Genomic DNA, 26556 nt, shown 5'->3' on the forward strand with positions numbered 1-26556 from the left:
AGAAGACTGAGAAAATAGGTTTTTAAGGGCCTTTAAAGCATCATTTCTAAAGCGCGCTAATTAACGGGTTACATTATTGTTTTTTTAATCTGTAAAAAATAAAAGAAGCAAATTTTAAAAAAGACAGGTTGTGGTTTTATTGGGAGATGTTGGTAGTCATGCTTTTTTTTAACCTTCAGACATAGCCAGGTTAGCTGTCTCCCCCCGTTTCCAGTCTTTGTGCCAAGCTAAGCTAACCGACTGTTGGCCGTTAGCCTTACATTTAAAACAGTCATGAGAGAGGTATTGATCTCTCGGCAAGAAAATGAATAAGAGAATATTGTTTTAAGTGACACTTTAGCAATGAAAAAATGTTTATATTGGGCGGCTGCATCTGCGCTTGGATAAAGACCAATGTAAAAAGCCACTGATGAGATTTGTCTGCAAATTTGATTCATTATGCGTTAAGCTGACGGCTTCACTCAAACATGGAATGTTATGTATGTATCCATCTGTTCAAAAGATAAGAGAGGGCAAATAGAAAAGAAGAGCAGGGCTAAGAGCATCATAGTGACTGTGTTGATCAGAAACACATGAAGCACATTGATCCACATACAGAGCACTCTTTATCACACCAGGATAATGCGCCTCTTGTTCAAATCGTTGTGGTGTCTGTGGAATGTGTGTATATATAGCATCAATTTCAAACTTTACTTTTCCTCTTGAATTCTCCTTCAGTTATCTCTGTTGTGCTATTTCTGTTGAAATATGAAGAGATAACACTTGTTAAAGGTGAAAGGTATGTTGATAAGGAACCAATCAAGTTACTACACACTGTTGGATGAATGGGCAAACAACTTGAATTTCTGTTTCATTTCAACACATGCAAATGCTGACATTTCTTCTCATCTCTGCCCTTGTCAATCAGTCAAGCCTATGATTTGGCCTTGTCTAGCAAGTATCTGATTGTGACCATATGCCAATTAGTGTGATGGGCCTCACACCTCGAGTGGTGGTAATTTCAGCAGCAGCCTGTCCTTTGTGACAAATGGTCACCATAATCTCCCATAACAGTGTCAACATGGAGACCTGAGGCTGTGAAGTGAGGGCCTCTTCACACCCGAGAGAAATCACGCTTTGAGTAATGTGTTACTTGCCCAAATGTTTGGTTTTCCTTTGGTCGTGGTGATAAATTTAATGACATGTCATCAATGCAGCCCAGTTTGTCTACCATAAACAAACATCAGTGATTGTTGTTTCACCAAAACTTATTTGGTTTTTAAATCTTCCTGAGTTTGCATTTGACAGAGTAGTGATCCCTTTCCAAATAGGTTGGCAGTCACACTGGGATAATTGTGCAACCATTTTCTTTTAATGTGTTGTTGTACTACTTGGTGGGGGTAGAATGGAGGGTTGGGGGTAATGTGTCAAATACACATTGCAAGTTTCTAATTTACCAGTGTTACATCATCACAGTGTGTGTGTTTGTGTCTGTGTGTGCGTGTGTGTGTGTGTTCATGCTTCAGTGCTGGAAAACAAGTGTTTTAGTCCTGTATGGGCACACCCGATTTATGGCTTTTCAATCTGCATGGTCTCTTCCTTTTCTTTAACAAATCACTGTTAACATAATTGTGTGTATCGTAGTGAGGTTTTAGGGGCTATAGAACAAAATATAAAAGGGTTAGGGTTAGTTTTTATTCATATAAATGAATATTTGACTGTCACATTTACATCTGGGGTGTGGAGTGCTCCTATAGTGCTGCACTGTTGGTTATAGGGTAATGCACTGAGTCAGAAACAGTTGAAGTATCTTCTTTGGGGGTAATTCAGTAGTCGTTAAAGGAGGGGAAAATTGACATATCCATTTCACCCAGTTCATTTTTCCCAGCAGCTCATAAGATTTAAACCAACACCTCTCCCCCGTCAAATGCAGGGAGTTGAATTCATAACATAGAGTGTAGCATCTTGTAAAAATTAAAATTTCCTGGCCATGAAATTTTTCTATTATTCCAAGCACAAATAGTTCAGTTTAATATTCCTATGTGCAACACAGAGCCGCTCCACCTCAAGCCTCTGGCATAACATTTGTCAACTTTTGTGTAAGAAACATGATAAATCGTTTAAAATAGCATTCTATCCCTCTTTGATAGTCAGTCCAGTGATGATTAGTCAATAGTTCAACAGATTATCTGGGCTTAATGTCGCTGAAGACATTTCTGTAGCTTTCCCCTGGAGGCTAATGTTCCTTGCAGGAGAAAGAACATAGATCCTACATCTGTCCCTTAGCTTTTCTAATCTCTATTTCTTCTCCTGTCTTCTCTGAAAGATATCTATAGTGAAATCGTGTATTTACATTTTACTCTGCCTCCACCAGCTGTTTTCCGTCTTCTAGTCCTTGTTTCATTCCTGCTTTCTTTATGCATCCTGCAGTGTGTTAACCCTGTCGATAAACAATCTTTCAACACTGCAGTCACACTTCAGCATTTGTCATGAGAGAATGTTTCACATTTTACCCCCATGATCTCTCCCTGGGGCCAATTGCGACATGACTGCAGTCATTTGCTTCAGCAGGCAGTTCGGATGTTTCACCATCATGGCATTGAGCACTATTGAATTTGTCTGTGTCGGACACAGAGAGGGTATAGTTCGAAAGCCTGAGAAGGGCACAAGAGAGACAGCGAGCCAACAAAAAGGGGAGTGAGGGCACTTCCCCTGAAAGGAAATCAAAGTTAAAAGAATGATAAAAGTGTGGTTTCCTGCCAGCTGGTTTGTGTTCTGTACAGAAATCCCATTCTTCCTCTCAGTTTTTGCTGAGACAACAATCACACCACTTCCTGTTTTGGTAACTGTGACACTTAACCCCATCTCTGTGAGGCAATGCACTCTCACATTTACCACAAGCAGGTAAACTCACAGCTGCTTCCAGAATAAATGTTAGAATATGGTGAATGACAACAGAAACTTCAAACTCATCATCGGGAGGGAACTGTGTGAAGATACAATATTACTGTCTGCTTAACATTAGTTAAAAGACAATTTAGCTTTTTTAAGGGAAGCTAAGCTGACACTAAGTCCATCAGTTGTCTCATCTCAAATGGATTAGTCTCACTTCATTAAGTTTATCCTCCTATCATCTGATTAGTCCTTCTTTCACACTCAGACTAAGGGTGCTTTGTCTGCATTGTGCTAGATGATTATTTTTTATAGGCCTTGCCTGCAGAGTTTCTTATACCATTCTTCTGATTGTCTTCCTACCACGCCAATGAGCCATACACAGGCTGGAGTTAATAAAAGAAAATAAACAATAATGTGTTTGGCGCAGTTGCCCGTCACATTGCTTTATGTAAGCTATTAGAGAAACCAGGTCACTACTCATTTTAAAAGCTAGTTATCTCTTACAGTGTGTTTGCAGATTTCACTTGAAAAAGCAAAATGTTACGCTTCTACTGAATATTTAAGGGACATGGTAACATGACCAGTAGTGACCTGTACAGTAACAACACTTTGACTTGTGTGCTTAACACAACCACTGTGTCACTGGGGTCAGCAGCCATACACCGAGGCCTCAGGAACCAGAACAGGATGGTTTGCCTTTCACTGAGGGAGAGAGGGTTCAGAGGGTCAAAGGTCAGAGTTTCACTACAGCATGATGTCCTGTTAGCACACCATGTTCAGAGGGGTTTGTTGGCTTCTATTGACTGCTCATGTTCTGTCATGCCACTGTTATAGACCATATACAGTATTTAAATCATAGACTGTATGTATACGTCCATGGTGTGTGACTCTAACAGTCAAACATTTGGACACACATTCACTCACAATGAGAAAGTGCTGTGTCCAAACCATTGACTGGTACTGTATGGTATGTAGTATTTACAATCTATCACTGTTTCCTTTTGATGTCTGTTTGATTTTTATAAGATAAGATTAGATAAGATTTTTGAGAACTTTCCTTGTGACATATTAACCAATTTTGCTTGTTTTTTGACTGATGTACGTGCATCTTGGGCACAGATGATCCGGTGTGTTTTTTCTTTTCTCATACTGCTTTTATAACTCATTCTAAAGTGCTGCCAGCCAGACCTCTTTTATGGCTGACAGACACTCCAAATTTGAATCATCTTTCTACCAGTGGAATGATGATTTGGTTACTTACTTGGTTACAAGTCATATTACATTAGATATTTATTTTACATGCCCTGATGGTCACAGTAACATCATTTCTCTCCACTTAGACTCAGAATTGAGCTCATCAAGGTATAGAGGATAAAAAGGAATTCATAACAGAGCCAAGTTCCATATACCAAATCACCAAATCATCAGACTGGCAACTAAATTTTGTGCCGATCTCCACCAGTCGATTGGTATGTGACTGATCTAATTGCTCCTGGTAGCAGCACTGATTCCTCCGTGATATACTGACAGAATGACAGAGAGGACGGACAAGTGGACAGACAGGCAGCGACACTGTGAAGCTGCGAGCTCTGGCACACAGGACTGGATTTGGTGTCAAGAGATCAGGGACTGACACTACTGGCTTTGTGTTGTGCTTGAATGGACACCTTAGGGAGAGACTGTGGTTCTGTATGAGCACCATTGGGAAAGCCCTAGTGGTGGGAATGGAGGCTGGTAATTAAGGCAGTCATTGTATGCCTGTAGGATCTGCTAGACAGAGAGGTCAGGAAGGCAGGCCTGTATTGTTCCCCCAGCAGGGCCCTCACTGCATCACAGTGGTGCGTCAGACTCAAGTATGTTTGGATAGAGCCTTGGATCTTAGAGAGAGAGAAAAAAAAAAGAATTACAACAACAAACCACACAGACGGTCCTATATAGTTTGTTTGTCTATATGTCAACATATAGACTATAGGGGCCTCTTGTGTGGATTTAATTTGGTTACTGTTGTGTTCTCCCTCTTTAAATATCTTCAAGTCCTTTACTGGAAGGCTACCCAGGAGCTTGAGTCCTCCTCAGGAATCAGGACTGTGTTAACCATAAATTACAGTACAGTTGTGGTCAAAATGTGAAGCCACTATGCTACAGTGACAGTGCTGTTCTTTGAATTGTATTTATTTGCATGAGTTAAGATCAATGTAAAGAGGTGGAAATAACAGCAGAAAATGATGTGTTGATCATTATTTATAAATATATTGGATATATATAGTATTTATAGCTCTATATTGTATATAGATACAATAATACTACAATTTCCACAATGCCACAATATATGTAATATTGTTGGAAACATGAAAATAGGATAATTGAGTGGATTTGTGAATTAATTTGAAACATGCAATAAGTTGGAAGATGTATATAAAAGTACAAATTTGTAAAACAGTAATATTATAAAGTGTAAGAAATAAAGGAGCTGACAAAAAGCACTTGGATGAAGAAACTGTTATAAATGGTTGTAGAAAAGGGTTGCAGTATTAAAATGAAGGCTATATCAGCCCTTTACCACTGTTCCACTTATAGGATGCTGATTCATAACCATGCTAGTGCAAGTTACATGAATATGAACATGTAATATGTATTAGTAGATTGACCCTTGTCTAATGAGTTAAATAGACTGTAGTATTGTGATTTTTGGTATGATGACAGTAGTGCCATTACATTTACATATTTTTCTTACTTTGAAAATGCGTTCTCACTGTCTCAAGTTTAATTCTAGCCTTCAGCCGCTCTCCCTCCCGCCTCTGGAACTCCCCCCTCCCCCGACATCAGGAACATTAATTCATTATCCATCTTCAAATCCCATCTAAAAACCCACCATTTCAAACTTGCCTACTCACTTTAATTTGTCATCCACTACTGCAGATTTCTGATTTTATTACATTAATATTGTTGTTTCCTTTTTGCTCTTGTAATTGTTGTTTATGTGTATTGTAGGGTGACCTTGAGTGCCCTGAAAGGCTTGTTAAATAAAATGTATTATTATTATTATTATTATTGTTATTTTTAAAACACTCATGCAGTGCTTTTATAACTTTTGAGTGAAAACTGATTTTGGGACACTGTCCTTTTACATATTGTTAAAAAATAATCAGAATTTAATTAAGAAACCTTTGCTCCTCTTTATCTCTCTCTGCACTGCCCTGTAGTGTTTCGGGAAGTTTCTGGCAGGGATGAGGACTGGGGGGAGGTGCACCATGGGAATGTTTTTACAGGGTGACCCCTGATCTTCCTTCCAGTCGCAGCAAAGGGCTCTGAAGGCCCTGTGTCTGTCTCTGCTCTAACACTCACTCAGGCAGGTTACCAAAGAGAGAGACAGAGACTGAGTGAGTAGCAACTGGCCTCTAAACAGATAAGACTTATCAGGGATGTTGGAGGCATGCTGTATCCAACAGCTTTTCTCTTTCATAGTGTCATAGCAGACTCACAGTGACACACAGCTGTAGCTACTACCGGTCAGTATATTTTATTTTTGAGGAGTTATACAGAGAAAGAGCCTTTATAGCACGAGCATTGAGAATCCATGTAGGGTCATAGGTCCAATATAGCATTGACACCAAGTGACGCTGAGATTAGCAACACACGTGCACAGTATATCCGGCAGAGTGACAACTTATAGAAATATATACACACATACTTACAGACACATCAACTCTCATAAACTACAGGCATTATCCAGTCCAAACATAGACAGCAATATATGTACTTCCTGTGGAGGATGACAAGATGTTTTGTGCACCTCTGTATGCCGCAATCTGCTACCCAACCTGCTCTTGTCATTCAATGGTCTGGTAACCTAATGCTGAGGTGCAGCTGCACAGCTCATTGGGCTTAGTGGGACCGCGGGTAAGTCCAAGGCTAGGAGAAGGCAGGGGGGAAATTCACACCCACAGCCCCACTTAGCATTAGCACTTAACGCCCAGTAAAAATGGTAAGTGTAGGTTTATGGTAAAACTATCCTATCTCTGTAGAAAGAGGTAGCTACCATGTCAGGCAGGTGTGATGATAGAACTGAGCTTCTGGGTTCAACCAGGACACATTCCAAGGCCCAGTTGGCCCGTACTTGTGTTTTCTATGAATGAGCATGAAAAGAGAAAAAGATTTCTGTCAAAAACATCAGCTTTAAAACAAAAGAGTGTTATTGGTATGAAGCAAAACACCCACATGCTTGACTTTCAGGGTTATCCATCAGTCATCCGAGAACATGACACTGAGATCCGTGGCCAATTAGGGAAGCTGGGTTGTGGAAATCTAGGAATCTGGGAATAGGGTTTTGGCAAAGAGTGTGCTGGCATGGTGATATGCCTCTGCAGCTGTCTTGGATATGAATGACGTAGGTCTGTTACTGAGGAGAAAAACACGTACATGCACACACATGTGCATGTTACATACAGACTGCATGCATTATAGCTAAAAAATTGTTAGGAGTAGTAGGATAAGTATTCAGAATCATAGCAATGGTGTTCTTTTGGTTCACTAATGAAATTTAATGAATATATTTGTAGAACATTTCTTGAACATATATACTATCTAATTATTTGAATGGGAAAAATCAAACAAGCATATTACAGTAATTGTCATAACATCGAAATCAGCTGCACACAACAACGCATAATATGAGACCTCCACCCTCAGTTTATCATAACAACCAGAAATTGCAGGTCGCCAAATTTAATTTGTGAGTAATAACATCATTAAAGATGACTTAGCTGAGATTTGTTTTAATCTAAATCAACAGATCAGCATATTGTTATGTCAACTTTGCTTTATTTCCACGGTAATTGAAAGCTACATTGTTTCCTACAACTAAACAATGTTTCATAATCCTCCTACGAAGCTTAGCCACTGACTGAAAATGTATTGTCAAAAGTCAAAAACACATGGATGTCAGTGGGAACAAAAGTCTTTTGGGGGAAGGTGACAATCTTGTGTTTTATCTTTTTCCACGTTTGTTGTTTTTGCTGCAGGAGTGCTGCAATACTGCATGCATTTGTCTGTTGTCTGTTTTGTTTGAAAGAGACAAAAACCAACAGAATGGAAAACATCAGGGCTTCACGATCCAGTATCCTGTTCTTGAAAGTACGCTTCAGCAATTTTTAAGTGGGTATTGATGACATTTTAAAAGCACAAATTACCTGTTTTGATACTTTCTGGCAAAGCCGCTCCACTTATCTACATGACTGATAGCTGTGGGATGTTTTATCTTTGGTACAGCTGTCTTGATTTACCTTTTCCCTGTGTGATATCTCAGCATGTCAAAGAACAGACTAAACATAAGTGATATGCCCGGCACTGTTACAGAACTTTCAATATGGGAAAATGTTAAATGTAGACACTGGTTTTTGTTTTAAGATCATTACAGAAAGCATTTTTTGTGTGTGTGTGTGTGTGTGTGTGTGTGTGTGTGTGTGTGTGTGTGTGTGTTGTGGCACAGTATCAGTCTCTTAAACCCACAAACGCGCAGTGCACTTACACTGCCAAGCAGAGGCCATTTCCTAGAATGAACTATTTTGGCGTCTCCATGGGGCTGGAAATGGACTTGTGGTTATTCTTTAAAACAGTTGGAGTGGTTGTCCTCTCGAAATCCTTCCCTCTGTATCACGGTGAGATAACAAACCCCTTTATAAAGACTTGTGACCTCAGTGGTTAAAACCCAGAAAGCCACAGGGGGAAACGTTTAACCCTGAGCATGGCTGACCACTTGAAATATTCCGCTTCAGGTCATTTTAAATGCATTGCTGTCCATGTTACATAAAATATGCAAACAGCTTAGTGACAGTTGTTTTCAAATAGCTGTGGATTAGATCATATACTAAGATTGTCATGGTTAAATGTTTTACTTTTCTCCATCTCTGTCCACTATGCCTTCTGTTACACATTAGATAGGATATATGCTGCTATAGACTTTATGAGCAAATACCTTATAGGCATATTTAGACCTGGAAACAACTGGGATGTGCTATTGTGAGTAAATGTCAAGCACATATGAATAGCTAAAATAAAGAGCTTCTAGAATATGAAACCTTTTTAAGAATAGCACCCTGACCCACATGGGCACAGTGCCCGTTCAGACGAGTGCTAGTTGAGTGACTGGTGATGTGAGCTCACATACCATTTTCTGACTAATGTTAGGCAATATCTTAATCAGTGCACCTATTTTACAGTTTGAGTATTTGACAGTTTACATGTCAATTGGTTTATGAAGTGTTACAACTGTATGTGCATGTACATATTTTGCACCCAGTTGGAGGAAAGTGTTAGTAACAACCTCTTGAAAGTTGCACTGCTATGCAAACGCTCTGCTTGTCATCATGCATACAGTTAATGATGTGACGGAGTAACCCACTGTACATTTAAATGATTTCGATGTCTATTGCGGTTACTACTTTTTTTCCCCCTCTGTAGCTCAGTAATATAGAAATCACTGGGCAGAAATGACAAATTACATGTCAGAAACTTTTAAATTACAGTAGAAAATAAACATTGGTAGGTTGAGTTTATCACGTACTAAAAATGTACTCTGTGATCACCAATGTATCAAGTTTGAGCTTTATACTATGGTTTAAAATATCATTATTTCATGTTATATGAACTAGACAAATGTGGACAGCTTTCATCATTTGTTGACTGATGCAAGTATATGTGAAAGAAAGATGTGTTACCATGGTGCTATACTATCTGTTTAGGTTTGTTTTAAGGTTATATCTGTAGGATAAATGCTTGCATGCACGTGCATCTTTCTGTTACAAGTGTTAGTGTGTGCACAAGGCCATGAGTGCATGATGGAGGTCAGTTGCAGTACATGATTGTGTAATGCTGAAGTTTATATTTAGAGACAACTGTACAAGATAAGAATGCTTATCTCAGCAGTTGTAGATGTGAAGGAACTGAAGGAATATGAGGCAGTTACGAGCCATCTCCACCATTACAGTATGTCTGACCCACATGCTGTTGCTGTTTGAATTATTATTAAATAACGTGCGCCCTTTGTTTAGTAAACTAAAAATATTGTCTGATTGTTATCTCGGGAATGAAGACCACATTCACTGGCCTTCTTTCTGCTGTAACAGGTTGAAGACCCATCTACAAAACCCTTTCCTCTGCGGTGTGTGTTTACAAGCATCATAGAGTTTGCTTAAGTGTGAGGTTCAGTGTTTAAAAACCCCATGAACCACATCTTGGAGGTTTGAGCTGGACTGAAAGAGACCAAACCATATGAGTAATGGATACAAGTTTACCGAAACACAAAAGTTCAAGAAATATTTCCTTGTCGTGTCTCAGAGAAGGATCAGGCATGATTGATGCTTTGATCTTTTTTGATGTTTCACAGAGGAGAACCAGTTCTCAGGTTTAAACCACATCCAGGTTCCTGCCTCGCCCCCTTGTAGCATTCAGCAGACCAGACTGAGGCTAGCACGCTAACTGAAACCACATTAAAGCAATTAGAAGTCTTATCAGAAATGCTACGGTTAATGAGCAAACCAAACAAAAACTCCAAAAGACTCAAAGCTAACATTGTGGACTGAACCCCATCCGCTATATCTGTAAATCTATCTCTTTATGAGCTGCGGCCAAACCAAATACAGATCCTGAGATGAGGACACAAGAGCAGACACAGATATGTGCACGGATACACTCGTGCACACTCAACACACACAGGGAAATGCAATACACACACGTTCAGGGCTGGTTTGGTGTTGCTCTCTGAGTGATGTCCTGGGGGATGCGGAGAGGCAGAGCGGGGCCTGAGCTCCTCCGCTGCTCCTTTGTTTACACTGATGGTTTCCAGATGCTAGCTTGTGATCGGAGTGCTACGGAACGCTGGGGAGCAGCCCAGCATTTTGGGGCCCACGCCAGCAAACCAGGATTAAGGCAACTCTATTTGGGATATTTGAAAAACACGGCTTTGTAATAACTCTAGAATTGATTCCAAAGGTTCGAAAAGTGAATCATGAATTATCACTTCACACGTGGTGATCTTAAAAGTGTCACAAACATTGTGCTGACTTATTGGGGTGGCACGTGTAATGCACAGTGATGTTGCCAGCCATTAAGTATAATTATTAGTCACAGAATGTAGTCTTTGATTAATTGCATCTGACTGTAATTAACATATTTGTTTTACTCGGTAATTTAACTTGACTGTATATTTCTTTAAACAGGCTCCAGCTAAGCCTTTGTTCTGATGCTGATTGCAAATAGAGATTTTCACCCTATAATTTCCCTCAACTTGCTTTTCTGTGGCAGCCTCAGTATATTGTCTGTACCCTACAGCGCAGCTCCATTCAGGGGAGATTGTTTTAATAAACAGAGGTGCATTGTGCTCAAGTGAGGGCAGATTTATCACTTAAACAACACACCTGTTCCTCCCGTCACTTTCAGCCTCGGCCACTTTTCTTTACAGGCGTTAGAAAGAGACAGCTGCACCAGCAAAGGAGCCCATCCAGAGAGAGAGAGGTGAGAAAGATGGCAGCGAAAAAGAGAGACACACAAGAAAACAGTGGCTGTATTTAGAGCTTGTAGTGCATGGTGGGATTGATAAACAGTTCCTGTAATGCACCTGGCTGAGGTTCTGGCATGGGGTAGGGGCTGTTTAGTCCAGCAGCGGAAACAGCCAATAAAAAAATGCTTGTTCTGTGTGCAATGGGACACAGCTGAGGAGGTGACAGTGTCATTCTTGTGAGAGACTTGAAGCACTGGCCATCTGCATGCTCTCACTTGGCCCTCAGTTCTGACTGATACGCTGACGATTGCATCCTCAGCTCTTTATTCCGTAGTTGCTGTGATGTCAGACAATGTGGGTAGTCAAGGGCACTGGAAGAAGGGGGTCCAAGGGGCCACTAGCTATATCACTATATCCTTGAAAATGTCCCTATATTGCAACACTTACAGTAGAAAGCTGTTCATTCACCTCTACACTATGTTAAAATAAAGCAGGCAAATAGGACCAGCTGACATGCTGCTGCACTGTATTGAAATGAGCATTTCCTTTTTGAGTAAAGGCAATAGAAGTGCTCCCAAAGTTTATTTATTTTATCTTTATTTATTGTATTTATTATACTCTATTGTAGGCTGTGTTGATAATTTGTGAAGGTGAAAGGAGGAAAGCAAAGTATGTTTTTCTTATTTATTGTTAGATTTGGATTTGGAGCATGGCTGCTAACAACACAAGGACAATGTTATCATTCCTATTGCCTGCTTGCTGAAGTGACACTGTCCTGAAAACTTGTAGTTTTGGGTAATTGAACAAACAAGCGTGTATCTAATCCCACAAGCACTAGGTAGCTGCTTTGTGTTTGCAATTATACCACCACCCTGTGGTGCAAGCAAATTAAAGTTACTCTGCAAAAGTGCAGTGAGAGTCTACCACCAGACACACACACACACACACACACACACACACACACACACACTTTTTGGACCCTGCATTTCTGAAATGAATCTGTCAATCTGGAATTCTGAATTCGTAGGTAGTGATGGTCAAGTGGATAAAATGAGTTAATTAACACATAGTTTAGCTAAATAGATGACACTACCTGATTGACCAAAGAGTAGACATTTGTTTTTGGTTTCAGTCTCCAGTGTCCATGTTAGTGGGGACACCACAAAGGATAATGTGGTCAAACCAAATCCAACTGTGCGCAAAGAATTCTTTTCAAGTATTATTTGCCCTGAATGACCCAAAAAATGTCTGTGCTCCTTGTGGTGTGGTCTGACAAACATCCATAGGCTATTCCTTTTAAAGTGTATTTCTCTTTAAAAAGGGAGGGCGTATGTTGTGACTCACAGACCTGTCTGGGTCTCACTGATAGTGTAACTCTACAGTGCAGTGATGGGAACATTAACAAATGCCAAAGAATTCCAAATTATCCTGAAGAATATCAAATCTGTGTACTTTCTCAGGGAAAGGCCTTGGGTTAGACTTGAGAGATGACTTTGTTTATGTCTTCTAATTAACGTTTATGTTAGAAAATCCATCTGAGCCAACTAATAAAGAATATATGTGTTTCCTTTGTGTTGCATTCAAGACTTTGGTTTTGTCTTTCTGTACAATCCAACAAACCATCATTTCTCTTTTCAAATGTTTAGGTTTATTAGAAGAAATTGTAAACATTCAGGCAACATCTGCATTATTCATATATGGCCAACAAAAGACCCTGCTTTCCAAATTCAGACCAGAAAAGTGGTTGCATACAATTACAACCAGCCATTTTCTAAAGCCTCAACATTGTTCTTCCCACCAAATTCCTTGTTTTCTCATAGAATTGGACAAAACCACTGAGGGTTATTTGACATTTGCATAAAAACTCAAGCTTTATTGTCAGCACATATTGTCTGTGGACTGACTGTGGGAAATATTTGGAGCCCAAATCAATGGTAGGTAGATGTCTCCACTAAAATGTCGACAAAATATGAGATTCCATATCCACATCCTTGAAAGTAGTGGTCTGTTGAATTGCTCTTAGGCTTGGCTCGGAGGGGATGTCTAATATTAAACCAAGGCTAACCAATCCTGTTGCTGGAGACAAAGGCTTAAGGGTTCAGGTTTTGGTTCTGATGTCTGTCCACTAGTCGTTACTCTTAGTCTGGAATGCAAAATCAACACTAATGCAAAATCACCTTTAGGCCTCAGACAGTGGTCTGGACCGCGTTTTTCCAGCGGTCAGTCAGACGTCTTTTTATGATTTACATTGGAGCAGAATTTTAAAAATGATTTCATGGTTGAATGATATTCAAACTGCAATTTCAGAGATGGATGCCTGGGCTGCATACCTTTCAATCAGTTTCATGCTATTACCTGAATTTCCATGAAATCTAAAGACATCAGAGTAGGTGTTGTCTAGACCGGGGTCATCCACTTAAACATATCTCTTTAAATTCTCCAATTTACATGCAGCTTCAAATTCCTAATAGCGTTCTGTTTTTACAACATGTGTGTCTGAAAAATAAACCCCCGCCTCCAGAGGTTCATCTCTGCATTCCTCCACATGATAATGAGTCCAATCCAGTGTAGTTGTGGCCAGAGCTACAGCGTTTAGTTAACATTGTTTTATCCCAACCCTGCTGCCCACCTCCCCACCTCTCTCTCTCTCTCTCTCTCTCTCTCTCTCTCTCTCTCTCTCTCTCTCTCTCTCTCTCTCTCTCTCTCTCTCTCTCTCTCTCTCTCTCTTTTCTGAAATGTATGGCCTAATTGAAAGCAGAGCAGCAATTTTACGACGGCTCTCAGTGTTTCTCGTGTTCTGCCCCTATGGAGGCCATCTGCTTTGGATTTAGGTTTCCTCCTCCTTCTCTTTCCCTCAGTTTCTCCTTTCCTTTCTCCGCCCTCCTGAGAGGGGCTGATTGGAGGGTCTCTCCACAGTTGGCTCCGATGACTGAGGGCCTGTGGTATTTGTCCACTTTTCTTTTTCGGAGTGTGTGTGTGTGTTTGTGTGGATGTTGGGAGTCTGATTGTAGAGCAGCAGGTATTTAGACCCCCTTTGCTACAGAGTCCTTAAGAAGCAGGAGGCTGTTTTGCATCCAACTCTAACTTTAATCCCCTCACTGCCTTAATGAGCATCTAACTCTCTTGTGCCTCATTTTTGTCATCTTTATTTTTTTGTTTTTGTTTTACTGTCTCTTGCTAAACTCTGTTTATTCTATTTATTACAGTTTGTGAGCTCATTAATCCTGCAATATAAGCCGTGGAATGATCTGTGTCCTTGTAGCAGGGCTAAACTCTGAGTGGGAGTAGTGCAGGAAACCGTGCACTGACACTTTCCAGTTGTGTCTCAAGAGTAATGAAAACCTGTGGATGTGGAATTTGTTGAGAGTGTGTGTCTGTGTGTATTTGTGTCTGGGTGTTAATGGCGGCAAGAGGAGAGAAAGGGATTGTGTCCTTGTATCTGTGTTTGCTTGTGCCTGTGTGTGGCCATGTTTTTGCATTGAGATTGCATCAGTGAATGTGTGTATCACATGTGTGTATGTGGTATATGCTTCATTTAACAGTTCACTGACCCATAGTGTGTGTGTGTGTGTGTGCACGTACATGTGTGTGTGTGGTGTGATATGAGTCCCTGGCTGTGATCTGGACCAGAGGAGGATGTGGTCAACTAGCTGTGGTTATGGAGCTACACTGTCTTCTTTTTGGAAACTGTCCTCTTCACACACACTGACCCTTATCTCAACATGCGGGGCTGTAGCCTCAGGGACATAAACAAACATTGACTCAGAGCAAGCCGGCACTGTCAAAGTGCCGACAAACACTGCTTGCCATCTCCTGGCACGGATGCCATCAACCAATTTGCTGTTTCAAAAGCTTTGCTTCCACTTGAAAGACACGTAGAAAGCTCTAAATGGCACAGATATGTCCATTTAGCTGTTACCTCGGCATGAGCTTGAATGGCTTTATTTGAACATAGCAAAACAAAACAAAACACATCCTCCCGTACAGGGTCATCTCCACAGTGTTGTGTGGTGTGATGACGCAGTTCCATCAAATTAGTCATTGTACTGTGTGTATTGTGAATGGTTTGTAAATGTTGCATTAGAGGCAGTGCAGCGTGGTTAGTTTCCTGGAAATCAAGCCCAACTAAAACATTTACTCAGTCATTGTAGTGTTTACAGCTGAGGGTTTTGATTTGTATTCCACTGAACCAATGTAAATGGAAAGGCGGGTCCAGTATGTATGTATGCGAAGAAAAGCTTCCTTCATTAGTTGCTGCCCTGAATCTAGCGCCGTATCTCCCAGGCTACCTCCACTGGCAGTGGTGGCACAGATGTCCAGATGTTATTGTGACATTGGTTCCCACGTGTTTGGGTGGTCAGTGGAATGTGCAATACCGACTGTGCCTGTAAAGTTAATGACTGGAGAGCCTAAACTCACTCAAGACCTCCATGAGAGACAGCGTGTTGCAATGGCTTGACAACAACTGACCACAATGTGAGTACAGTACAAAGATTTATAACTGTAAATATCCAAATAAGTTCTGCATTAGTTTGCAGTGCACTGTGCAGTATATAAGGCAGCGGGGATAAGAAATTGCTTTTTCACTCATGTGTTTAGTGCATGTTCCCAACTTCACTTAGTGTGTAACTGTCTATCCCAATAATGTCTAACATGATGTCATTCAAAATTTACTTATGATTGGATAGGAAATTGATGTCGCCTTCCTTCAGGCAATAACAAACCAAACTTAAAATCAAAATTGCATCTACTTTTTCATCTGGATTGGATAGATAATCAATTTGCTGTGTGCACATTGGGAGCATCTTCAAATTGATTGCTAAGGGGTTTTTTTTAGCTAATCTGAACGGACTCAGATGCCGACAGAGCATGACGTGCAGCCAAAGGCTAAGGCCAGGCCCCAGACACAGCATGGAGCGGGAGAGGAATGGTCATGAGGAGGATGAGTGCTGTTTCTTTCCTGCTGAGTTTTGGCTGCAGTATCAGGAAGAGATTTTTACATTTGAAAAAAACAGCCGTGCCAGAAAATCATCACAGAATATGTTCAAATTTCCAAATGGTTAACTAGGATTAAGGTTAGACCATCTTGGGTAGTACACCTGGTAGTCTGATCATAGTATATTTTTAACTTCAAAAATAATCCATGTTATTTGATTAGATATTATAGTGGTTAGTCTAACTGCAACAGAAACAGAGAAAGCGCTATATTTTGGAATTTGAGAATGGTTTAATGTTGGCTTGTGTCGTAACGAGATCATTTGTAGGAAAGCATCCAAACAAAACGTTGCCATGACTTTGTCTTCAAGATTTCCCATTGATTGCATCAAGACAACTCTGTCAATGTGTATAGACTGGTGTGATGCAAGCCAGCAGAAGTCAGATTTTCCAGCCTGTGTGCTGTCAAAGTGGGAGATGCAAAGCTGACAGTGGGGTTGAGGTCATGCTGTTGAGGGGCCGGGTTGAAGCACAGCCGTTCATACTTAGCGTTGGCTTGCTGGTGCTGATGCAAAGCGCTGACGTCTGTTAGGATAGTGCCAGATGCTGCTGATTAAAGTTCCTATTACTCACACACGGAGTGGGACAAAATAAAGGAAGACCAGGGATACAGATTGTATCCCTCCTCTCGCTCTCACTCTCGCTCTCACTGGCCCATACCCCCTACATCCTCCCTGAAATCTGCAGCCAATGTTAAACTGGTTATGAAAACAATCTGCAGTCTTGCAGGGAAATTAGGAGTGAACTGGACAGGTCTGATTTCATTTTGAGCACAGAGCATTTCCTAACCTTCTGGATAGCTGCCACCAGTTACACACTGAGCATTAAGATTACTTCTTTCTGTCATATCATATTTCCTTCAGTGTATTTTTAAGTATTTGAGAAAATATGCAATTTATCGCTAATCCATTTACAATTCTTATCTTCTAAATGGAGGGATTTTGTTTACCAAAATAACCACTCCCAGGCTGATAATGACTGTTGCTAGGCAAATGCAAATTGTGGGATGATTTGACTGTTTCTTATAAATGAATGAGCTTCTAAATGATAATGACAAGCGTTGACAAACTTACTAATCAGTGTACATTTGGGTTTCTTTTGGAAGGGTGGAGGACAGTTTGAGATTTATTCTTTTGGTGACATCATTAGTAGGTTTGTTTGTGTGTACATGCTTTTAGGGGGAAAATTCCTCCTTTTCTCCAATGCTGCTATAGTGGCCTAAATAAAGTTGCCAACATGAAGTCACTGGAGCGGCTCCTCCCAAAAATATTGCCCTCAGGCTTGTGCTCTTTCATGACTGACTGACTCTTCGTAATCATCTCCCTCTTGAGAATCAGCAAGTAATTTAACACAGCTGTAAATGGAAGTAAATGTCAATTACATAACCAGCATATTGTGCCAAAATAGTGTGTAGAAGTGTGCTGTATGATGAAGTTGGCTATATTAGCATGACAAGGATGGACACACCCTGCTGCCAAAGCTCACCATCCATTATTGTTCAGTTGAATGCAAGAGATTCTTTGAAAAACGCCCTTCTGCACTGGAAGGGACAAAACAAAACAAAAATGCTTTCTGTACTCTCTTGGATATATCTTGTCAAGAATGCAAAAGTAATGGTTCCTCCACATGTTTGTGCATACATTTTATTTGCCTTACTTTGTTCTTTTCAGGCTAGACCTAAAGGAGAAGGGCTGACACCCTACCAGGGGAAGAAGAGATGTTTTGGAGAGTACAAGTGCCCCAAGTGTAAGAGGAAGTGGATGAGTGGCAACTCGTGGGCCAACATGGGACAAGAATGTATCAAATGCCACATCAACGTCTATCCGCACAAACAGGTACTTCTACTTTATAGGGAAAGATCTGCAGTGTAACAAAGCATTCACTTTTGGAGATTTTGCAGTTAAAAAACATTACTCACACACTTAAAGTGGTAGATTGGACCATCTCGAGCTACATTAACAAAATCCAGACTCTGGTTTGCGTGGCTGTGTATTGTCTTGAGGATATTCCAGATGGCCTCATTAAAACAAAATAAAAAAATCATACCACTAACAATGGCTTTTGCCTCTTTGGTAATAAACCAGCACTGAATAAACTAATTACATCTCCTGACTGATAAAATATGGGGATTATTTACTGAATGTCATCAAATCTTAAAGCTAATATTTCTTTTATGAATGGTTCACAGACAGAAACTAACTCTGGGGCATCTGTGGCAGACAGCTGCAGAAATTCCTCTCGCATATAATAATACAAAAAAGTGAAATCATATTAACCGGAGTTACAGTGGAGTGTTTTTCCGAACAGCAAACACTTGAAGGGAATTAACATGCTTGTGAGCTGTCTGTTCAGCTTAACCTCGAAAAATGTTCCTCGCAGCCTGTTGAATACAGAGATGCATCGCCTACGAAAGAATCCACACTGTTTTCTTCAGCTAGAGATATATTTATCCTCAACACTTCATCTTTTAATATTTATGCTTTCCCACATTCTTCCAATTCCACGTCCTGAAATAAAATAAGGATTACTGCTTGAGGCCCTGCTCGTTCTCTGAATACCATGGTTGACCATGCTTCACTCTGTTAACACTTCCCATGAAGTGTAGCAGGAGAAGGGACCACTTGACAAATTTATCCAAAACAAAATGTCTGGCAAGGAATTGCAACATCACCAAACAACGGAAAGTTTATGCATAATTTATTCCTATTTTTTGTTTATGTCTTTGGATTTCATCAGTGGTGTGGATGGTGCAAAGAGCATGATAAGTATGATCCAGTTTCTTCTTTCCTCATTGGTAAATTAACCCCATTTCATATTTCTAAAATCTGTATTCAGTACTTAGTATTTCTCCCTTACAACCATTATGTGTCATGGAGTTGCAAGAACTGATGAGAAAACTTCCCTCTCTCTGCCTCTGTGTCTTGTGGTAAAGCTGCACACAGGCAAGCAAATTCCCTGCATTTGCAATGTCACCCACTTCACATATTTCCCCCCTGTCAGCGTTTGAAATGGACCACTAACTTCTACCATGTCCTCTAGTATCAAAGAGCTCAACCTCTCAGTGTGACTCCCTCCCTCCCTGGGCATTCCAATAACTGAATTTAATAAGTGTTTTCAAATCCACATGCATAAAATATTTGATGGGAAATATTGAGCCCAGTGCATTTGGGTCAGACCAAGGACAAGATTTTCACCTGGAATGGAGGGGATATGCCCCCCCCCCTCTCATTTCAAAATCATATTTTTGTACACTCCATTTTGACAATGATAATTACTTGCTTATATCCATCTAAACAAATCTGTCTAAACAGTGGCTAAACAAATGGCTGTCCGTTCCAAAGGCTTTGTTGCTAAAAGTGTTGCTATGGTTGTTCTAAGGACTCTTGAAGTTATCCACTCGCATATTGGATTCAGGCTTGAACATGTATGGATATTACATATTTTGAGTAAAGAATGAGAAAAAGAACTGTTTTGTTATGTAGGCTTCATAGCTGCTGGTTGTATGCCAAGGGGCAGCTTCCAGGAGCTGGCCTATCAGAACAGAGTAGGCTCATCGGGAGAGAGAAACAGGAACTAAAAAAGCCTGTTTCAGATGGATGCTGAACTGAGGAGCTGTACCAAGGGTGATTATAATGTAAATAAGATTTTTAGTTTTATTTTCAACCTTTTTGCCCTTATTTTTGATCGTATGTAGCAGAGAGGGCGACAGGAAAGAGAGAGAGGGGAAAGACCTGCAGCATAGGTCTTTCTAAAAATATTCCTGTCACGCCTCAGAATATAAATTTAGACCTGGAAATGTGTGTGATATGCCCATATTAAATATACATCATCATGTTTGTTGCATTTAGGAAAAATGTTCAATTTTCGTTAGATATATAGAGAGCAAGCGTTTTATAGCAGGTTTTTAGGTTAAATAGCAAAGACTCCATTAACCCCCGCCCCCCCCCCAACACATGCACACTTCTGAAACTAAACCTACGCCCTTTATTCAGACAAACCTAAAAAAAATTCATGTGATTCCTCCTCCTTTGCCAAACACACATACCAAAAATGTGGTATGTTATTGATCGCTGTAGGGAAAAATGTCCTTTATACTTCCTCCAAATGGAAGGAGCTCAGACATCAACTTTAGTTACAGAGTAGACTCCCTCGAGTTTGCGTTTCTTGCTCAAGGACACTTCAGCAGGGAAGACTAAAGCCTTGAAGCAGAGGGGCTTGGGCTCACCTCCCTCTAACCACTGAGGAGACCCCATAAAACATACATCAGATTTTCCAGCTTTCCACAAGGAACTAATGTCTTTGACGCACCGATAGTAAAGTCCGAATACTTCCTGGCAGACTCATTAGCGGATGGCTGAAATATCTCCTTGTTGTGACCCATGGTAACCTTGTATCCTTTAGTTAAACCACTTGGAATAAATAGTGGATTAGTAAAAAGCTCTAACAAGAGAAAAAAGAAAGAAAAAACAGTTGGTGAGAAATAAAAATTTCCAGACAGATTGTTAAAACAACCTCCAAAAGTGTTGGCTCTTACAGATTCCCTTTTGTCCTTGATAATGATTCTGAGAAAGCCATTGCTGTAGCAGTTCGCTAATATTTCCATACTGGTCATCATGATCAAATGCATCGTGGAGCTTTTTCTTTAATCCCAGGTTGTTAAAGTGTACTGCAAGTTTCCAGAGCCAATGGTGCACTGCCATATCTCTGTAACTAATTGTGTTTAGTACAAGTTTGGCCTGTGAAGAATATGGGAGGTATATTTGAGGCCAAAGCAGTTGGGCTTATAGCTGAGTTGAATCTGAAGCCAGAAACTCAGAGTTTTATGCTGTGTGTGTGCTGTTTTGTTTGCCTTCTTCAGTGTTTAATATGACTCATTACTGGTCTTGTGTTTGTATCCTCAGCGCCCTTTAGAGAAGCCAGATGGCCTGGATGTTTCTGACCAGAGTAAGGAGCACCCACAACACCTATGCGAGAAATGCAAAGTCCTGGGCTACTACTGCCGTCGTGTGCAATAATCATCTTTATTGTTGTCAGAGAGCAACGTTTGTGTCTCAAGTTCTACCGTTCATCCTCCATCAAGGCTGACCTCCCCTCCCTGCCCTCCAGGTCTCCTTCATCCCTGCCTTGCACACAACACGGCATCCGATCCTCCTCACGTCTTCCCCCCGTTCTTTCCCAGACGCCTGAGATATAGACGGTAGCTCTAATCCTCCCTTTTTTCTGACGCTTTCCTTCTCTACCACAGCAAATAAACCTGTCTCTCTTTCCAGCCACGTGTGGGACACCGATTTCAAACGTTACGCTTTCTTTTTCTACAACAGTATTGACAATTACATTCAGGAATGAGAAGAACACGTTAACTTAAGATCAATCTCTATCTCTTCAAGATATCAAAAGCAGAAACTTGCCATAATCATTGACTTTTTTTTAATGCCTTGAGTACCAGAAACCACATAACCCCATTCATCCAGCTCGATGTGTGACAACAGCTTATCATTGCATCGATGAATTAGCACTAGGCATGTCTTTCAGCGATGCCACTGACAGTATTGGTTTCAATAGATTACCTCACTTTGGGGTTTGTTGGCTTTGTGTTTACAGAGATCTGCCTTCCATTTCCCTGCCAAGTGAAGTGTGTGGTAATGTGATGAACGTTTAACACGGGCCTCTCATGATGGTATAATGTATATGAGGCCTTTGATGTTTTTCCGTATTAGGGTCTGTTGACCTGATCTACCCACATCTTATTAACTGTGAATTAACTGAGGGATAATGTGCCATACATCCCTAGCTTACATTTGGCCTATTTATTTTCTTGTTGTCTAGTGTGCAATTTGAATTTTAACTGGGACATAAAGAAATGTTTTTTGTATGTTTGTATGTCACATTATTGTGTAACTGCTTCCACATGTCTTTAGAAACTACTGTAGGTTCAGCATAGCATCGCTCCTTGTCTACATTTAGTGCATTGCTAATAACAGATATGTTTTCATTCACCCTCCCAATAGTGTTCTTGTTGCCACAATTTTCTATAGTGTTACGCCACATAGGTAAGATGTTCTAATTGCAAGCAGGTCAACTGACAAGTAGCAGTAGGAAGAGAGCAGTAGCTTCAGGACGTTTCTGTTTTTTTACTGGCCGGTGTTGCACGTAGAACATTCTCGAAGCAATTGAAAAAATGAACTGCTTGCCATAATTTGATTGGCAATGTGAAACATAACTTTCTCTGTTCATATGTAAAAGCCGGATTAGATTTTTAGCACAAATTAGTAAAATACAAATGATATGTCTGTTTAAGAAAGATTCAGCAAGACATTTGAGTTCACATTTTTAGTGCCAATTGATGTCTGGCAGTCTTAGTGAAGCTAAATGGAAACTTTTCTAAGGTCATGCACCCTTCAAAACTATGTCCAACAGCTGATTGCAGTATAGAGAATGTCCAGAGGGAGGTGAAGGTTGGTGGAACGGCAGCAATTTTGGTTGAGAGAATAAAAAAAAAAAGTTCATATGCAAGGGCAGATTTTTGATGTGGTCATTCTGGTGACGCAAGGATATACAGGAAGTGAAGATGAATTAAGTTTACACTTGTATTCATTTTATGGGGCCTACTATTGTTGTCTTTAAAGGAAGAGTAGTACACATCCTGTTTACATATATCACAGTGCAGACTTATAGCACTACAGAGGAAATTGTCGTTTTGACTAATAGAAACCCGCCTTTCAAGGAACATTGTTATAGGAATTGTGAAATATTTTTATATGTACTGTATTTTTAGCCTTACAAAAGCTGGTTGACTATATTTTCTACTGTAACATACTATATGTGCCTTAAAAAGATTTAAAATCACTCTGAAATATACAGATAAAGACTAGAAGGCCATTTAAAATTAGGGAAAGACTTGAGGGGGTAGGCTCAAAGTTGGGAGCAGAATATTTGCATGTGGTAACTGTGATGCATAGTAAGTTTAATGCAGGTTCAAGACGTGGCAAAGGACAAGAAATTAGATAGTTCATCTATTAGTTTGAAATGGCACAGTGGGTGTTCGCTTCAACAATTTGCTGAGTTGGAGGCATGGGCTGAACCAGCGTTTCCAGCTGGCAATAACAATCCTACTGTGGTCTTGTTGTCATGGAATATCAACAAAGATGTTATTTCTTAGTCGATCCTCACAACAGAATGGAGCCTCACTCTTTGTTTTCTTAATCTATTGTAGTTATGTTTATCTAAGGAACCATGGGTTTTTGTCTAAAATATACATAGTAACTTGCCTTAGTGGGAGAGTTTGTAGTGGCCGATAATGGTACCTTACAGTTTTGGGAAATTATCATTTAGGTAGATTCCATCTGTGAAATTAAAGGGGCACTCCAGTGATTTGATTTAGGACTGCAGTTCTACAAAGTTAAAAGTTTGAAAATCGATGCAACAGATGCTGAGATACCCTGACATTTATTCCCTAAGTATGGGTCAACTACCAAAAATGCAACTCAATAGCATCTTTCATAAAGGTGCGGTCACACAATGTTTCCGGTCACTGAATATTCACTCTGTTTTCCCACTTCTGTTGAAGCCCGTCCGATCAAAACATTCAAGCATCCACTTCCTGTTTCGTTGTTGTGTTGAATGTCCAGAAGGTTGCGGCGGTTTCACAGGTCACAGTCCACCTTTCAGTTATGTTCAGCTTTGATGCAGCAGATGTGCTTATTCAGCCAATAGAAACAAAGCTGCATTGTGAAAACGACATTATTATTCTCTTGTTTCATCACCGTTTTTCATAAGTTATCACACTACAGGACTACAAACTGTAGCCTCACTCTCATACACTGTTCACAGTTTGCAATTACTTTGATCAATAGTTATTTATTACCCACATCACAAATGTGGCATCATAACCTTTTTCTGGGCAGAGTGCGGAGACCTTGCAGAGGACAGGCACTGACCAAACATTGGTCAGATTTGCCATATTTTTCAAACTCTATAACCCCAGTTTACAGTGCAGGCTTTTTGTTAAAACTGTCTGTAAGCCTCAGTTGAGATAACACTAATTGAAACAGCATCTCCAGAGTCACTATGAAACTATTTTCATAAGCAAAGTAACACTCCCCATGATAAGTAAACTGAACTTCATGTGTAAAATTGTTGGGAGTGCCCCTTTAAAAAGATGGAATTGACAGTAGCGTGTCTATATTGAAACACCTAAAAGACTAAATCTGGTAGGATTCTCATTTTAGCCTGTTGCTGTTGGGAACAATCCATTTTTCTTACTGTAACATTGTCTTTCTTTTGCTTTATGTGATGACACTAACCTAACAGGTCTTTACATCTGAACCACATGTCCACATTATACCTACATGTGGCTGTAGTGAGAGGAATAGATACCAATATTGCCTTAAGAGCTCACCTCATTAACAAGTAACAATGTTATTGTAATTAACAGGCTTCTGGCAGACTAGAAAGGAGAAATAGGTAGTGAGAAATGTTGTTTGAAGGTAATGATTCCGCCCAGAGACATGTTACGAGGAGGCCATTTTAAATGGCAGAAATCAAGAGCCAATGGAAGCAGTTGAAACAATACATTTGAAAAAAAAAAGAAATCTCTGCTTTCAGACGTACAGTAGTGTCTTGAATTACATATACTTGACTTTTCTAGTACCTTTTCAGTTCAAATTTGTTATTTTCTATGAATAAGATGTGTATTTTGGAACACTTAATAGATGTTGAAAATTTTAAAGCAATCTGCAAAAAAACTCAAGAGTTATTTCCCTGACAAAGATATTTACAAATGACTGTTTTATGTATATATTTGATGGCCATCATTTTCAAGGATAGTAGCTCTTTTGAAGTGTTATGCAATATTGAAGCTTTTTTTGTGTGAAGAAGGGCCTATTGCTGAGAAATAAACAAAGCTGGGAGTTTTTTCTTTTCTTTGATGTTTTACGATAAACTGAAGGGTTATCCTGCAGAAATATTTATGGGAAGAGTTTTTTTTACAACACTTTTTGTATAGAATATGCAACAACGTCACATTAAGAAGGAAATATTGATGTCTACATAGAATATTATTAAAAAAAAGCTGGTACATAATTAATACCCTTTCTCAATTATAAGCCATTGTATTTTTGTGTTTTGTTTTTATGATGTTATCAGTGTTGAATAACCCACAATGTTATTTGGTCACTATATGTTACTAATGATGAGCTGCCATTTACATCTATACAGTCACATGTATTCATTTTGTAAACAGTAACTACAATATTATGAAGATATAATGTGTTAACATGCAGAATCCTTTTTTTCCTAAATTAGTGACGGATACTCACCACTGTATAAGCACGTTAAACTGTGAGATGTAGTTTGCTTAAAGCAGCGATGACAAGAAACTATTATAAAATGTTACAGTGTTATTAGTAGTTTAGGGAGTGTATACTTTGTTCAAGAAAGCGTGTGTGACAAAGAACTATTTTAGAGTTTGCATGTGCATGTGTTTGGTTTCGAATGAAATATTATTTTGTGCAATTGTATACTTATTTAAGTACTTTACAGTAGTTTTCTACAGTACATGTTGTTTTTAACATTTTCAGTAACTTCTGATGGTTATTAGTCACGAAGTATTTCATTTACCGCTAGTGTAGCCTCTATGAATACCATAATACATATTTACTGAATGTAATGTGTTAACACTTATATGGTCAATTTGGAAAGTTGTGTTTGTATTCTTTACTGTCTGTATCACTTTGAAATGTTTGTAATGCAATATTGCAATAATGTAATATTTGAATTGGACAGAACACAGGCGTGAGGTTGGGAAGACAACGATTTTGGGAAACAAGGACAGTCATGGTTTCGAGAGTTAGACCACAGGTCTGTTTTTCATGTCCATGAAAACGGCATTCCAAAATGTGCCTTATTTGTTAGTTGGGAAAACATTTTAGTGCTTTAGTGCTGTCAAGAGTTTGATGAATAAAAGTCATACTGAATTAGGAGCAATTGGTTTATGTGGTTTCATTTTGTAAGTCATACTGAATTAAGGCTGCTTGGTTTATGTGGTTCATTTTGTTTCGGTCCAGTTGCCCTCGATTCAACCCTCCTGGGATATCCGTGACCTGGATGACTGAGAATCTTCACAGACATTTTGTGAAGTTCCTCTGCAGATTTGTTGTTACCAGTAACTGGGAAGTGTTCACACCGGAGTT

General features: G+C 39.7%; 1 protein-coding gene across 1 annotated transcript in view; it reads left to right on the plus strand.

Moving 5' to 3' along the window:
- Positions 1-26346, plus strand: part of zcchc24 (zinc finger, CCHC domain containing 24) — a 34629-nt gene extending 8283 nt beyond the window's left edge. Inside the window, exons 3-4 of the mRNA XM_053333406.1 lie at positions 18037-18201; positions 21268-26346. Of these exons, the coding sequence (XP_053189381.1) occupies positions 18037-18201; positions 21268-21381 (279 nt within the window). The 3' untranslated portion in view covers positions 21382-26346. The remainder of the gene's footprint in view (positions 1-18036; positions 18202-21267) is intronic.
- Positions 26347-26556: the final 210 nt, after the last annotated feature.

This window comes from Scomber japonicus, chromosome 14, assembly GCF_027409825.1.
Source record: "Scomber japonicus isolate fScoJap1 chromosome 14, fScoJap1.pri, whole genome shotgun sequence".
Lineage (NCBI taxonomy): Eukaryota > Metazoa > Chordata > Actinopteri > Scombriformes > Scombridae > Scomber > Scomber japonicus.